We start from the raw sequence: 16,647 nt of genomic DNA on the forward strand, positions 1-16,647 counted from the left end.
TTTTACAGCTGGAGATGCAGAGAGCAACTGAGACGCTTGCAAGCAAAACAGGATCATCATGCAACAGCTTACCTACCAGGCAACTGACAATGACAGAACCTCCTCATCCACTTTTTTTGTAGGGAAGAAGGTAAATTGCAAGATATACATACCACAATTATCCCTGGACATTAAGTATTTCATGAGATTAACAGAAAAACATGAACCTTGGGGGGGGGGGGGAAGAGTTCAAAGAGTAGCCACAACAAAAAGCACTACAATATTCTGAAGATGTTCTGCTGAAGTGTGTATCACTTTATAGCCCATTAAACTATGATGTTTCTGAAGCAGATGTCTCGCATGGATTCTGCCAGATCAGAATGCACTTATCTCTTCTTTGGAAGCACCCTCTCATCAAAAACTCCCTACATATGGAAAACCAAGACCTAAATACTATTGCCTGTTCTCCAAGTTATTATTCTAGGGCAAGGTGATTGAACATGTGGTGGCAGGGCAGCTCCAGGGACTGTTGTATAACACTGATTATTTAGATAGGCTGGCTTCAAACTCGGTTTCCATATGGAATCTGCCTTTGATGACCTTCTCTGGGAGGCAGACAAAGGAAGTGTGAGGATGCTTCCAGATGAAGCTTTCATAGTGCCATCGCCATGGAAATTACAGAGGATCTATCTTCTACTCATGACTGGGCGTAGTAGGCATGGCTGGTCACAAAATACTCATTTCCTAGAAGGTAAATGGCGAGATTAAAAGAAACATAATTTGCCCAAGAACTTAAGTACAAGGCAGAAGTGGGGTCTGAGCTCCAAAACACAAAACCACTCTTTTCTACCCAAATAAAGATGGCACTGGAGGGCAACATTTCACTTTGCAGCACAGCAGACATCCGGTTAAAAAAAATAAGTTTTGAATTTAAAAAAATTAAGAAATAAAATAAAAAATCAGGAAGGGCAGGGATCCTGTTGCATGCCAAGAGCTGTGGCCACAGCCACATGGGTGTCCACGAGTGCATCAGTGCCCATGGGCACCATGTTGGAAACCCCAGCATTAAGGAGAAAAAGACAGAATACCTGCACAATGCCTTCTGACTGCTAGTGCTAGAAGCATTCTATTTGGATGCACCTCGATTCTGTGGATTTGCCTGGACCTCTCCCACCGGTCATAGCATCCTTCTGGATCTTCTTAAGTTAGGGTGGGAAATGGAGGCATACTTTCATAATGATTCCCTCCTTACCTTTCTGGCAGGTTCCAGAAGATGGTGTTTGGGGGATTGCAGTTCCATCCCCTAGTTGTTGATGCATGGGATGCAACAAGGATTTTATCCTGTGTGTCATTATGTTCTTACACCTCACTTTCCTCAGCAACCATAAAATGTCCAAGGCTGATTAGGATAATGCTGCTTTTTCCTGTTATCTCTATACTACCATGGATGTGCACGGCACTTTACAAAGTACAAGAGAATAGGTTTCTGACCCAACTAGTTTACAATATAAAGTTTGACGCAGGGCAGATGAAAGAGACAGAGATGGGGGGTTTCTTCTTGACAACGGGAGGAGAAGTGAATGGAGGATTACCCGATTTTTTCAAGGGATTGGCTTTGGTGCGCTTTGGTCCGCGCAGGGCTCCATTTATCAAACTGTAAAATCATTGAATAGTAAGGTTGGAAGGGGCCTATTCATTGCGTTTCTCACTCTCATCACTTAGTAGCAGACAAAACTTGCAAGTTTCAAAAACTCATGATGTTTTAATAACTCGTGGGCTGAATAAAGCACCATGTCCCCTGCTTGGCATCTTCTGATCGGCACTGATGACTATATGGCTTTGCTGCTGCACTCTGTAAGAGCAAAGACCTATTATTTGAGAAACACAGGCAGGCCATAAGTAAACTATGGCCTGGATTACTGCTGCCCCCTAGAGGCCGTGAATATTTTCTCCATGTACATGGCACTATCTGCACAGGCTCTGCAATTGTGGCCCCATCACTTCCTGGCATATAGAAGGGGAAGAAATGGAAGCAGTGACAGATTTTACTTTCTTGGGCTCCAAGATCACCGCAGACGGTGACTGCAGCCATGAAATTAAAAGACGCTTGCTCCTTGGGAGGAAAGCTATGGCCAACCTAGACAGCATAGTAAGAAGCAGAGACATCACCTTGCCGACAAAGGTCCGTCTAATCAAAGCTATGGTTTTCCCAGTAGTAATGTATGGCTGTGAGAGCTGGACTATAAGGAAGGCTGAGCGCCGAAGAATTGATGCGTTCGAACTGTGGTGCTGGAGAAGACTCTTACGAGTCCCCTGGACTGCAAGGAGGTCAAATCAGTCCATCCTAAAGGAAATCAACCCTGAGTGCTCATTGGAAGGACAGATAATGAAGCTGAAGCTCCAATATTTTGGCCACCTAATGCGAAGAGAAAACTCCCTGGAAAAGACCCTGATGCTGGGAAAGACTGAAGGCAAAAGGAGAAGGGGACGGCAGAGGATGAGATGGCTAGATAGCATCACGGATGCAATGAATATGAACTTGAGCACGCTCCGGGAGAGAGCGCAGGACAGGAAGGCCTGGCGTGCTATGGTCCATGGGGTCACGAAGAGTCGGACACGACTGAATGACTGAACAACAACTAACAGGGGTGGGGAACTGATGGCGCTCCAGATCTTGGGACTCCAACTCCTATCAGCCCCAACCTGTGAGGCCGATGGCCAGAAATGATGGGAGTGATCGCCTAACAATATCTGGTGGGCCATCACCTCTGCAATAAGGAAAAGCACAGGGTCAGCTCAGGTCCTTCATTACTTCCAGGAATTGGGTGCATTGAAGAAACATGTATGAGACCTGAGACCTCCCCATGACGCCTCACCCTAGGCTACCCTACTTTTTCAGAGCACTTCTTATGCAATAATGGAAAGTTCATGCAAGGTGGAATTTCTAATCACAGGCAGACAGTGTACTTGCTATCTTTAGTGTTTCAAAGAAGAATCCCACCATTTCCTTTTCATATGTATCTTACAGAGTCAGAACATTTCCCTGTCCGGATAGAGCCAATTCAAGTTTTTTGATTCTCCTGACAGAATGAGGACAACTTGGAATCATCACTGCTTAGAGACATGGGGGTGATAATCATCAATTAGCTCTTGAACTATCTTGCCATTGCTGAAAATACCGACATTATGGCCCTGTTCAGACATCACATTAAGCCATGATGGTTAGGAGTTTTGAGCTAACCATGTTGGCTTAATGTGACTTCTGAACAAGCGTCTGTCCGAACCATGGTAGTTTATTTACCATGGACTAACCATGTTCACTGACCACTTGCTGCAAGACAGTTAGTGGACTCTACTATGGCTTAGCATGATGTCTGAACAGCTTCCGTGGTAAATTGATGGCTGCCATAGAGCTCCGTGGCAAGAGCGGCCAAAGTAGTAGCCACCGAGCACCAAGATGGCAGACAGTGCAAAGGCCGCGGGGATGCATGGTTGTGGCTTCCTGCAGGAGGGAGGGTGATTAGACAATGGTTAGTTTAACTACGTTGCAGAACATGGTTACCTGCAGGTGTGGCAGTAGCACTCATGGTGGTTAACAGAAACCACCATGCACTGTGGTTAGCCTAACCACCCTTCCCCAATGTGCATCTGAACAGGGCCTATGACTGCAGTCTTATACACACTCACAATAGAGTAAGCCAGTGTCTTTGTAAGCCACCTTGGGACCCTTTTTGGCTAAAGGGTGGGATAAAAATGCAATAAATAAATAAAAATAAACAAACTTAAATCTGAGTAGAAATGCATAGGATTGCATTATAAATATGCACAAATAAATCAGTGAAAGGTGGACATAAGCATTCAGGTGCTAGGCAGTTATGTTGAATCAGCACTTTCCCACATTTGTATGTTAAATGAAACACACGCACAAGGTACAAAATCAAACAGCCTGTATTCTTCCAAAGTGATCCCATCAAGATATATCCTTCCACATGCTGAAGGTCAGAATAAATGCATACAAGAAAATAAACTGCAGCAGTTAAGATGCGAGTTTATAACATGAAAATAAATATGTACTGTGACTATTCATGCTGAATAAAACAATTAAAATTGCACAGTTGAGAGTAACAAGCAGCTTACTACTAGCAGTAACTTTAAAATAAAACTCAAAATGCTTCCAAGACTGTTGAAACTAAAAAGTGCTACAAAGTCATCATCCGTCTTGCTCCAAAGGTTAGATTCTCCAGTTTCCAAAAATTTTGTATGTCATTCAGTCATTCTCAAATGCAAAATCTTCAGAGAACAAAAGGGGGTTGTGTTGATTCTCAGATCAGCTTCATGGAGGAATCAAGTTTAGAAGTTAACATGTCAGCCCCTATGCTGAGAAAGCCTCAGTCAACAGCATCATCGAACTGGCCGTCCACCGGTCTAACCTCTAGTTGCCTCAAAGTCAGTGGTGCTACATGGTGCAAGCTTGGGTTGTACAAAGGCTTGTCTTGAATTAAGCATAATGCTGCTGGATTTTGATCCAAGAAACTTCCACAATGGATAACATCTTCAAATTCTAAAGAGGTAATTTAGGAATGATTAGGTCAACAGAATATTTTAGTAGTTTGTATCTATTTTGTTTGTTTCATTAGATTTATACTGTAAGACCTGTTTCGCACAACACAGCACTGCTTGTCGTGCGTTATTTAACCCACAATGAGCCATAGAGCCTGCAGACACCACTGTGCATATCCAACCCCCACTTGGGGGTTGTCATGTTGTGTGAACCCAGTGAGCGTGGGTTATGCAAAGGTTAAACAACTCCTGCTTAACCCATGGGCTGTTCTAGGGTTATATGAGGTTTCTTTAACTCTTGTTTAACCCTTGCATAACCCATGCTTGCCAGGTTCACCCAAGCAGGGGTTGGATATGCAAAATGGAGGCTACACACACCCCCACACACACTGCATCCTCACCCTGGATTAAATAACCCACAGTGGGATGTCATGTCGTGCGAACCGTCCCTAATCCTAAGCACCCATGCTTGGTCGTAAGGCCCTGCTAACTTCTGACTGAAGTATTTATTATTATTCTGTATAAGAATTCTGTACTTGAGGGTGACCCGTTTTATCTCTATAACAACCCCTACAACCATGCTGACAGATTTCTTCCTTGCACCAATGTGATTAGAAAGCAAAATATACACACAAGAACAGTATTAAATGTTAGAGCATTTATCAGTACCAGTGCTTATTCTATGATTCAGTTGCAACCTTTGCCCAGGTATGTCAAATTACTTCTACAGAACAGAACTTATAAAAGTCTATCTATGTTACAGACAATGAAAGGTGGATCTGAGAAGTTAAGTAAAGTAACACTGCAAGAGAATCCAGTGTTTCCCACTCCAAGACCTATGCAACACTTGCTTTCCTTTTATAAGCCAAGGTGAATTAGGGCCTACTCATCAGCACAACATAAACTCTTCTGCCACTTACTAACTCATTCCCCTTCACACATGTGCTCATCAGCACTTCACATAAAAACAAACGGCATCCCAGCCCGTTCATTTGATTAGAACAACTTTCACAAAGATAATGCTAACGGTAGGACTGGAAAATGTCCACTGCCTAAGCACCAGTACACAATTCTTCCCCCCACTAACTCAGTAGTCTATTAAGTGCTTTTTTCCCCCAGTTTCTAGAATAAACATTAATAGAAATGAAGAATTACAACTATAATTATAATAAAACTTTAACAGTTAGAAAAACAGATATATTGTCCCTTTGAGTGTTACAATACTCTTAGGAAGAGGCTTCTAATAATTAAAATATGCCCGTTACAGTTTTTCGATCTCTTTAGAATTACTGGAAATCCAGTCTTCTGTTTCTCAAATATGCCCTTGTGTTCTTGAAACACCCCTATTTTCACACCAAACTCTGTCCTGCATTCTGAAACACGGTGGGTTAGTATCATTACAGTTTCCTTTAAAAAAAGAACTAAGTGTTTAATCTCACAATGGATCTGATTCTACTTATTAAGAGAACATCTGTAATTCAAACACATCCATCAAATATTTACTATCTGGGCAGGCAGTAATGGGAGGCTGGATAACTGCAGCATATGGGTCAACACTGCCGGTTTAAAACAGACGTGCACTACTGAGACTACCTGAGGTGTGCTCTCTGTCTCCCTTCTAGCTTAAACATCCATAGCTCTAAAGCTAGATGGGAGTATGAGAAAGCCTCATGCATGGCCCTCACTGTGCTTTGTTAAGTAGAGATGCACTATGAAGAGTGTGTAAAAAACTGTATTTATCGCCCATTTAACCTTGAAGAACCAGTATCTCTTTAAGGCAAGAAGAGAGAATGACAGAGTCACAGACAAGTCACAGGAAAGCCAGTGCAGTGCTATGCCATAAACTAAAGGATAAAAGGAGAAGAGATGGGGAAATATATATTTCTTGCAGTTGAACCTTTAGTTTCACAGCCCTCCCACCCACATTTTAAATTTCTTCCACATCTATGGAAAATGAGTCGTCAAACCGAGCCAGAGAGAGTTTTAATACAGTGCACAAAACTAAGGAAAAAGCCTTAGCAGTCCCCAATTTAGCTTTATAGTTCTATGCTAATTGTCTTAATTGGCTAACAGCATGGTTTAAAGAACAAATCATCACTGGACTAACAAAGACAGAGCTGGCTTTTAAATAAGATACTTCTCAACACACTATTATGGTTGTCTCCTAGAGACAGGCAGAAGTATATATAAATGATGGCGCTGTTATAATTGGATTATGGAGAACTATTGGGATAAAATCAGAACCATTTCATGCCCTCCTCAGTCACCCATCGTTTCAGTTCTTTTTGATCCTGGTTTTAATACAGAAGGAGAGCCTTGTGTGGCGCAGAGTGGTAGGCGGCAGTATTGCAACCGAAACTCTCCCCACGACCTGAGTTCGATCCCAGCGGTGGCTGGTTTTCAGGTAGCCGGCTCAGGTCAACTCAGCCCTCCATCTTTCCAAGGTCAGTAAAATGAGTAGCCAGCTTGCTGGGGGAAAGGTAGTCACGACTGGGGAAGGCAATAGCAAACCACCCCGCTGTAGTCTGCCAGGAAAACGCCGAGGAAAAACAGCGTCCCTCTAGGGGTCAGTAATGACTCGGTGCTTGCACAGGAGGAACCTTTCCTTTAATACAGAAGGTCCAATAGGTCATTTTCAACATGAGTTCTCCTAAGGTAGACTCTTCTACATTATACAGAAGAATCTATACAATCTATAAGGAGTGGATCAGAGATAGACGAGCAATAGGAGAACATCTAACAAGAAAAAGCAATGCCTTTACAAAGGTGCTGGTTGCATTCACACATGTGTCCAAGAGGTCGACTCAGCAAGAAGCCAGGGCTGGCTGCAGCTCTCTATCTAGTGACAAACCCAAATTTTCGGCTACATGATATGTGAAACGGAACTTGTATGAGTCTGAATCTATCAAACCAGCCAGCCAGCCCAAGGATATAGTAACTCCCTGGAAAAGACCCTGATGCTGGGAAAGACTGAAGGCAAAAGGAGAAGGGGACGGCAGAGGATGAGATGGCTAGATAGCATCACGGATGCAATGAATATGAACTTGAGCACGTTCCGGGAGAGAGCGCAGGACAGGAAGGCCTGGCGTGCTATGGTCCATGGGGTCACGAAGAGTTGGACACGACTTAACAACAAGTCATTCTCCTTGTCCTCTTTTAAGTGCTTTGTAAAACCTGCTTTCTATTTTTCTCACCTGGGGGACTACCAAGGAAATACTTGGACTGGTGTGCTAAGAGTCTGTTCCCAGAGATACTTTTCCACAATGTACCTTTTCCCAGACCCCTGGCTTCCCAACATTTGCTCAAAAAACGCATACAGAGGTCACCACCTACCATAAGGATTGTTATTATTTTCACTCTCTGCCAGCTCTTTGTCCCAGTCCTCTTCCTCATACTGAGATGTAGTTTTCATCTCAGGAAAAGTTGTATTGGTGGACATGCTACAGTCTTCACCACCAGATTCCCAGTCGTCAAGGTCTGACTCCCGGTCATCAATATCCTCAAGAGGGTTAGTCACTTTCTCCACCACACCTTCTGCCAAGCCTTTAAAGAAAGAAGCCACCATTAAATGTTGAAAAATCGAACAGTGAAAGTCACTGATAAACCAGGGGAGTGTGATGTATTAAAGTTATATACCACCTTCTTCCTGTTTCATTGTATGGGGCAGCAGAAAACAACTGCCACCCATCTTCTTTGCAGCAACCTTTATAACAGCGGTGGAGAACATTTTTCAGCCCAAAGGCCAAATTCCACTTAGGCGAAGCACTTGGTGGCCACATTCCAAAACAGGCAGGGCTGAAGGCAAAAGGGCCGGGGCCAAAAACAAAAAATACCAGCATATTTTAGTTTAAAGCTTTTACTGCCAGTAACTAAGCCTTAGGAGAGGCATTTCAGCCTTTTAGGATTGAGAAGGGAGGGACAAAAGCTGGGAAACCACCAAACTGTCAGTGGTTGGAGGAAAGGGGACATGGGCATGGCCTTCTGGCAACCCTCATGGCCATATTAGGCCCACAGGCTGGAGGTTCTGCACCCTTTCTTTATATGTATTTGAATATTATATATTCATACACTGTGGTCTTCTGTTCTCAGAGATCAATGTATATAGTTCCTTTAACCTTATCTTGTATACTTTCTAAACCCACCATAAATTCTGCTGAATTACCCCCAAATTCTTATTTGCCTACATCCTTGACAACAAAAAAAATTTCTAGACTGTGTGCAAGCTGTTCTTTACTCTGCTGACACCATCACAATGGCCTTGAAATAATAACAGCCCTGGGACAGAGCTTAGGGAGGCAAATGCACACACCTCTTTCTGGATCAACTGGGAGCTGACCTTCTCCAACACCATGTTCAGAAAAACACATTGTTCTCTGTATGTGGGAGTGTTTGTTTCTTAAAACTAGTACCTACATTTCTTTTTCCCCACCCTACCCACGATTTAAAACTGCTGTTAGCCACCCCGAGGACTTGTGATAAGGTGGGATATAAATGTAAGTTAGAGCATCCTTCCCCAACCTGATGCTCTCCAGATGCCTTGGACCTCAACTCCCATTAGCCCTAACCAACATGGCCAATGGTCAGGAATGCTGGGAGTTGTAGCCCATTTGGAAGACACAGGTTGGGGAAGGCTGAGCTAGAGCACTACCTGTCCTGTTTTTTAGTGTCACCATCTCTTTAGAGCAGCATTTGCATATTCTGTCTTTAGTAGAAATGTAAAATTTCCAGAAATTCTGAGGCCATGGAAAAAAAACAGTTTTTTTCCTGGGGGTTTCAGAAAAATTGGAAATTTTGGAAAAACTGAAAAATAAGCAATACTTTTTTTTTTTTTTTGCGCTCTTTACAGATCTAAGTCACTTTGTTGCTTTAAGACAGCCTTCCCCAACATAGTGCCCTCCAGTTATTGCAGACTTCAGCTGCCACCAGCCTCAGGCAGCATGGCCAACGGTCAGGAATGCTGGGCACTGTAGTCCAAAACATCCAGAGGGCACCAGGTTGGGGAGGGCTGCTTTGGGAACATAAAGCAGTCTTTCTGTTCCTAAAGTTATTTTATGTATGACTTGGTTTACTCATAAAATTATCATATCTTAAAACTTTTCAAAGTAAACTCAGTTAGTAAATTTGTAATTATTGTTTGAATAGATAAGAACTACATTAAATGACTGCTACAGCATCAGAAACACAGATCTCTATAGAACAAAACCCATGCTGTCAAGAATGCACAATGGTGACTCTACTCACATGTTGGGAAACTTAGCATAAATGTCTATCAATAAAATATACTTTAGAACAATAATTGTAATAAGGAACGAAAAAACTAACTATGCTGGGAATCTTTCAGAGAGGATTAAAAAAAATTTTTCGCCAGGGCTTCATTATTTCCAGACATGTTACATCTCAAGTCTTCCTATAAAACTGTTCTTACTACATAGCTTTCAACTATTATTTTGTGGGGAGTAAAGGCTGGGTAGCAATATATAAATAACTTTGTCTTAAATTCTAAAATAAAGTATTTCATAATACAAAGCTGTTCAATTTTTCAGGAAAAAATATCCCTGGGGGGGAAAAAACATGTTTTTCCTAAATTTTCTGGGGTTTTCCCGGGCCTTCACATCTCTGGGCTACAGCACCAGCACTTTCATTTTTCATATAAGGAGTGGCCTTGTACTGAACAGGACCAGTGGTCCATTAAACCAACACTCACTAGCAGTGGCTTTGCTAGCTCTTCTCTTTCCCAGCCTTGTTACCCAAGGCCTCTTACAGGGCTGTACTTAGGAGACAGGCAGAGTATATATTCTCTTACTCTGCTATGGAGTCTTCCTCCAGGAACACGATAATCTCTCATATGCAAAGTGATGAACCTCTCAGCCATCCCCCTCCCAAATACCTTTTCCGGGCCTCCAGCTGAAAGTCTTCACCTTCTTTGCCACTTCAACTCCCTTCTGTCCAGCAAAGGAGGATCCATCAACCTTTGTCTGCAGGGCAGAAATGCTTGTTTAAGAAGTCAGATGGTTCATATCTATAGGAATCCTCATGAGTGTTAGATGGAAATAAATTATCCTACTTTTGAGGTTTTGGTTACCATCTCTCTTTCTGAAAGATTTTTGTTTTATGTTTCATGCTGCTATTAACAAAATGCATCTGAACGATTTGTGTATATTTTCTAGGTTAATGTCCCTATTACAACCTTAAACAATACATGGTTGGTTGGCAATGGCTTCCAACATCTGCTTGGAAATTATTACCATCCTCCTGTAAAACCTCATGAGACCAATCCCAACACCTGTCATAAGGAAGTGGCTTTTCCTTCTGCCAGGTACACAAGGGCACTGTAATATTTGCTTCCTCAGACTTGGTAATGGAAGATATTGCAAAGGATCACACAAACCAACCTTCCTGCTCTGAAGCAGAAAGTCTGCTTCTAAAGTAGGATGTTGCTAAGTTTATCCTAATGAACAAAAAAAAACACAACCCCAAAATATTCTACCCTGATTGGTCAAATTTGACTGTTCATTTGATAATGCTCCTTCCTCCCACCCCCCAGGTTCAAGAACTGGCAGAACATAAAAGGAGAAATCTGAGATCAAAGATGGGGAGAGACACCAGAGATGCAAAAAAAGCCCACAAAAAGTAGGTAATTTCTCCAGAATTATAAGGATGCCCCAGACACAGGCTATTTGTTCACCTAACTCACTACTGTCTTGTCAAGGTATGGACATCTCATTCCCACTTTGGGCCTAAGCAACCATGCACTTTATCTAGATCTGCTAATTTCCGTGGGATGTAGGCATGCCTAACTTACAATGGCTTGCCCATTCCCTCTGCCCTCCCCAGATTTAGGGCAGGCATGGGCAGACTTCAGGTTTGTAAGACCTACTTTCGGGGTGGGGGGGGTCTAGATCCTCAAGATCTACCATCTCAGTCAGACATACACTTAGAATTAAAGAACAGTAAAGGGTACCTCTGAGCATACATTTAGCTCAGGAACTTGTTTTCATTACCAGAACTGAGCTCTTAACCTTTTCACATAAAAATCCACTCCTGGTTCCCCCCCCCCCCAAGTTTTCTTCATTTCAGCAGAGGAGAGACACAGACTTTTAGTTGTTGCTATTGGTAAACAGTTCGAAGTCAGAAATGCTTGTTGACCTACCGCAAGTCAACCAGAGATCTACCAGTAGATACCAATCTGCCATTTCCCCACCCCTGCAGTAAACCTCAGCTACCATGGGTCTGGCTATGAAGCTATTACACCTATAACCATCCAATGTGCAGCAATAAAGGAAAGGGGTATTTTCTTAGCAAAGGGTGCGCTGGTGACTTCTTTCTGGTGAATGTAGCCCAAGGGCAGCTTGTTTCTCTTTCAGATGCTGGACTGCAAACGTTCTGACAATTTTGTTCTCCAGGAAGTTGGAATTTCACGAATATTCCATTTTATCAGAGTAACTCCACCAATCTGTCGGAGGGTTCACCCCTACACACCCAATATAATACAACCATTTTGGTCATACGGACTGTAGATCGCTTAGCATGACAGTCAGCTTGCCTAGAAACTATAAACTGACTGCCACAACTGTGTTCAAGTACATTCTTGGTGCAGTTCGATAACTGAGTAAGTCAGGACCAAGCTAGACATGCCGCTAAACATTAGGAAGCTCGTCCGTTTGTGTGTATTTTTAAATCAATAGCAGGCAATGGGGGGGAGTGGGCAACAGGAACTTTTTTTCTGGAGCTAATAACTGTGCAGGGGGACAGTTTTCACCAAGACCATGCCGGGGCAGGAATGATTAAACCTCCCCTCCCCGTGTTTGCTACTAATTTTTTAAAAATTGATAGGCTTCCTATTGACAAGCTTAGTGTCATGTGTTATACAGCCCCCAAATATGTGCTAGAGAGCTCAAAGGAACACAGTAAAGGACAAAGAGTTTGGAAATGTTATATCTGATTTTAAAAAATGAAAAGGGCAAAGCATGAAAGGGGCCTGTTCTTAAATCTGCAAAAGGCTGTCATGAACACAAAAGTCAGTTATCTATCATGGTCACTGCGGCTAGGACAGTTGTCCTTCAGATGTGTTGGGCTGCAACTCCCATCATCCCTAGCCAGCATGAAAACAGGTTATGGAAGGCTGGGCTAGGACATGAGGATGTAAAGAGTTTGGCCCAAGTTTCCTCAAGAGCAGCTTCAGTCTTGTTACTGTGTGGATAGATGAATTAGGTGACCTCTTAAAGCACTCCTTTTAGAACTACTTTTTCTGCTACAAGATCCTAGAGCCATCTTTTCATACTGCATTTCAGAGGATCCTGAGGTTTCTTGGAAGCTTATTGTGAGCTCCCCAATGAAAAGATTAAGAATGGCAGAGAAAAATTATGGGTTAATGTACTGGTACATTAGAAGAAAAACAAGTCACCATTCAGTAAGGCTTTTATTAAGACCAAATTGTCAAAAAGCTGTAAGTTTTTGAGTTGTCCAGAATTCTTCAACAGGCTAGATTTTACACAAAATGAGGGGTGGGTAGAGGGTGGGGGAAGAAAAAAAAAACAGGCCTGATGTTCGCCCAGAGCTACTGGGACAAAGAAATAACAACTGTTCCATTTTTTAAGATAAAGTCTAGTGGTTACTCGGTTCTGTCTCCAAATCTAATCAGAACACACAAGTCCCTTGTGAGACAGAGCAGAAGTAAAGAGAAGCATGGTCATATTTTTATTAGCGAAGATGGACTTTGATTCTAGGTGGTACATGAGACAGCCAACAGAAGCCAAACTGGGTTGCATTACCTTGTTGTTGGAGAACATGTGACACACAACATAGCAAGTAAGTTCCCCTGCCACTTCTGATCCTCTGGAAAGCACAGCTGCTCTGGATTATCAGACAAGTGCCTGCCTAATCAGATATGTGTTTACTCAAGAGTTCCCACTGTACTTATGGGGCCTCGCAAATAAGGGAGTATAGGATTGCAGAATAACTTGGCGCAAACCCCACTGAAACCAATGGAATGCATTTCCAAGTAAACACTGCTGGGCTGTAAGATTTAATCTAGCCCACTCAGGAAGGCAGCAGCAAACCAGCCATCACTACCCCCACATAAACAGTAGTTTGGCACTACAGTGAATTTACATTTTTAACAACATGCTTTGCTACTTAGCGAAAAGCTTGCGGTGTGTATGTGGGGGTGTATTCCAGCACTTTATGTAGCCCCTGCTTCACTGGCACCTGTTTACACTTATCTTGAAGGTCCCATAACGACTTTTCACTCCCACGGCGACAAGAAATTTGAATCCTCCCTCAGGTCATCCAAAACAAGGAGTATTTAAAAAGCTGTTATTTACAGAGCAGAGAATGGGTTGGATCCAGACTTAGCCGCGCTTAGAGCAGACCCATTTAAACAGCGCGGGCAATTAATTCAAGCCCCACAGATTTCAGTGGGTAAACATGACAATGCCTTGACGCAACCCAGTCAATATAAATGCGCCTTCGATAGCCCAGGCGGCGGGGTAAGAAAGTTTAACTGCAGCCTGTTCTTAAAACATGTCTCCTTCCGCTGGAAATTAAATGCCTTACTTCCAAATAATTGCTGTGAACCGCCCAGGGAGCTTCGGCTATTGGGCGGTATAGGAATCATTATCATCATCCTACCCATGACGACTGTCTCGGTTAAAGTAACCAAACGTTCCCTCATGCTTCAGACCCAGTTACAGGACCTTTTACGCTCCCTGCCATATAACTCCCGGGGTACCTCTCTCTCATCCCCGCACCCGTTCTCCGCCCCGCACACCGAACTGTTCCTCCATTCATTGCCTCTTTCCTCACCCTCTGGTCTAGGGCACGCTCTGGAGGCTCCTGCAGCCCAGCCGCCTCCATGCCCGGGCGACAGGGCCGCCCCTCGGTCCTCCCCCTCAGGGTCACCCCCGCACGACCATCTTTTCCCCAAGGCGGCGGAGGCAGCGGCGCAGCTGCGACTCCGGAGGGGGGCGCGCGCGTCACGCGGCTCGCTCAGGCGCTATATTAAGGAACCGACCAATCCGTGCCCGGAACGAAGGAACGCAACGTTCCAATAAGAACCCCGCGCACGCCCCCTGCAGCCTCTCAGAAGCTCGCCTGAGGTCGAGGATGGCGCAAGGGTGGTGCGCTCGGTATCTTGCCTCCCCTCCATCCCAGGTTGTTGTTGTTGTTTTTTTGCGGCCAGAGCAGGCCCTATGCATAAGTATTCCGAAGTAATTCCCATTTAATTCAATGGGGCTTACTCCCATAACTCTGTGTACATGGTTTTGCGGATATGCAGCCCGGCCCTATGCATTGTTAGCTGGTAGTTGTAAGACCTGCCATGTTCACAGGGCCTTTCAGGTAAATGTCCGTGACTCTGTAGCTCGGATACGGCATCACCTGTTGAGGGGACGAGACAACTTGCAGGAAGGCGACCTGCATAGACGGTGGCCAGATTCACCAGATGACAGGGCCCCTGCACCTTTAAGAGTTGTGAAGAGATTTCAGATGGTATCACTTGTCATGAAACCTACACCTGCTGAAATTCCCTCTTCTCCTTAACTCCTAAAGGTGCAGGAGCCCCGTCCTCTGGTGCATCTAGCCACCCTACCTGCATCAAGTTGGCAGCCGGTTACATCCCAGGCCATTATGGGGAGCTTTGGCTATGGGCAACTCACACATTAAATACATATAAATAATTATTAGTACTTTGAAAGGAAATTGGTGCCAGAATTCAAGCCTCTCTGGAAGCCCTGGTGCTAAGGTTGCCAATCACCATTGAAAAGTGTGTGCATGGTGTGGGAATGCTTGTGCTTGTTTTCAGGCTACTTGCCAGAAGAGCAGTGGGCAAGGCCAATTTTCCCCACTCAGCTATTTTTTTACTTTTTATGTTGGTAAATTGTAAACATCTTGGATAAAGAGCATTGCCACCAAAAAAAAACCCCACTCAGTTCTGCCCCAGTCTCCATCCAAGTACCAACATTTCTGATTTCAAGAGCTGACAACTTTATCTGGAACATACATCCCACAAGAGTGTGGGTTCAGCTGCAACTGCTCAGTGCGAAGTATGGCAAGGATCACATACTTCGTATGTGCTCAGAAACACTCTTTTCTCCATTACTTCACATTTCAAAGCTGAATCCAAATATATTAAAGCAAGTTCCTGACATTAAAATGAAGTATCCACATAGAGGCAGCCTCCCTGGAGTAGATATAGAAACTCATTGGATTTCAGAGATTCCAGGACTGAGCTCTGCCTCAGTTTAGGCCTTTACTCACACCACAGTCATACAGACATCTCAATTTAACAAAGTGCTAACTTACTTCAGCTCCTGTTTGATGCTTCCACAATATACATGTCAGGCGCTCAGGGCCAAGAGTGGGGAAGTAGTGTAGGTGGGTAGTGTGGTAGTCCAGAAAGAGGTTCTAGCATTCTACCTTGGCAAGAAATTGTACAGACTACTAACAGAAGGTAGCAGCTGATGTAAGAGTCCTTATGGCAGCCAGCATCACCGCACTGGCCATCCGGTGGCACCTGCCTTCTCATGCCAGGAGGATTATGTGCTGTTGTGTGAATATCCCAGGTGGGATTAACTGTAGTTTCCTTTTCTAGCCAGTAGTACTGATGGTGCAAGGAGTCAATATCTGATCTGTAGGGCTCCTAGCAAATTTGATGTATTTTTATGCCACTCTTCAGCCAAAAAGACTCCCAGAGTGGTTGACATATAATCAATTTGACAGTTCTTGCCTACAGGCTTACAATAGAAAAAGACATGACACGCAAAGAAAAAGAAATGGGGAGGGGAATATTTCTTCCAGCAAGGCTGGTGTAATGGTCCTGATCTCCCTCCGTTCAGCCTGCTGGAACAGCTGATGGTGGTGAGAGTTGAGGGTCTCTATGTTTTGATCATTCCAAAGAGAAACTTCTGTTAAGGAAGAAAAAAAACATCTTAGCAGCACCAAATTCACTACCACAATATCAGTCTGGTCCCTCAGCTCCAAACCACAAACTGCTGCCGCTTTCCCTGAATGAAGTTTGACTAGATAAACCAGTTCTATACAGCCCATTAAACAAACACCAGTGTTTCACTTGCCATCAACCATCAGGCTAGTTTATACTTTTGGCAGTTC

At 43.7% G+C, this 16,647-nt stretch overlaps 1 protein-coding gene across 1 annotated transcript; it reads right to left on the bottom strand.

Moving 5' to 3' along the window:
• Window positions 1-3,904: 3,904 nt before the first annotated feature.
• LOC146353774 (uncharacterized) lies at window positions 3,905-14,470 on the bottom strand. Its single transcript, XM_084837247.1, has 4 exons — window positions 14,344-14,470; window positions 10,427-10,514; window positions 7,873-8,082; window positions 3,905-4,540 (listed from the first exon to the last, which is right to left on the bottom strand). Exons 1-4 carry the CDS (start codon window positions 14,392-14,394, stop codon window positions 4,368-4,370), a joined length of 522 nt encoding a protein of 173 aa, XP_084693373.1. The 5' UTR covers window positions 14,395-14,470; the 3' UTR covers window positions 3,905-4,367.
• Window positions 14,471-16,647: the final 2,177 nt, after the last annotated feature.

Source organism: Heloderma suspectum, chromosome 2, assembly GCF_057233095.1.
Source record: "Heloderma suspectum isolate Gila_16-S chromosome 2, 16-S_ref, whole genome shotgun sequence".
Lineage (NCBI taxonomy): Eukaryota > Metazoa > Chordata > Lepidosauria > Squamata > Helodermatidae > Heloderma > Heloderma suspectum.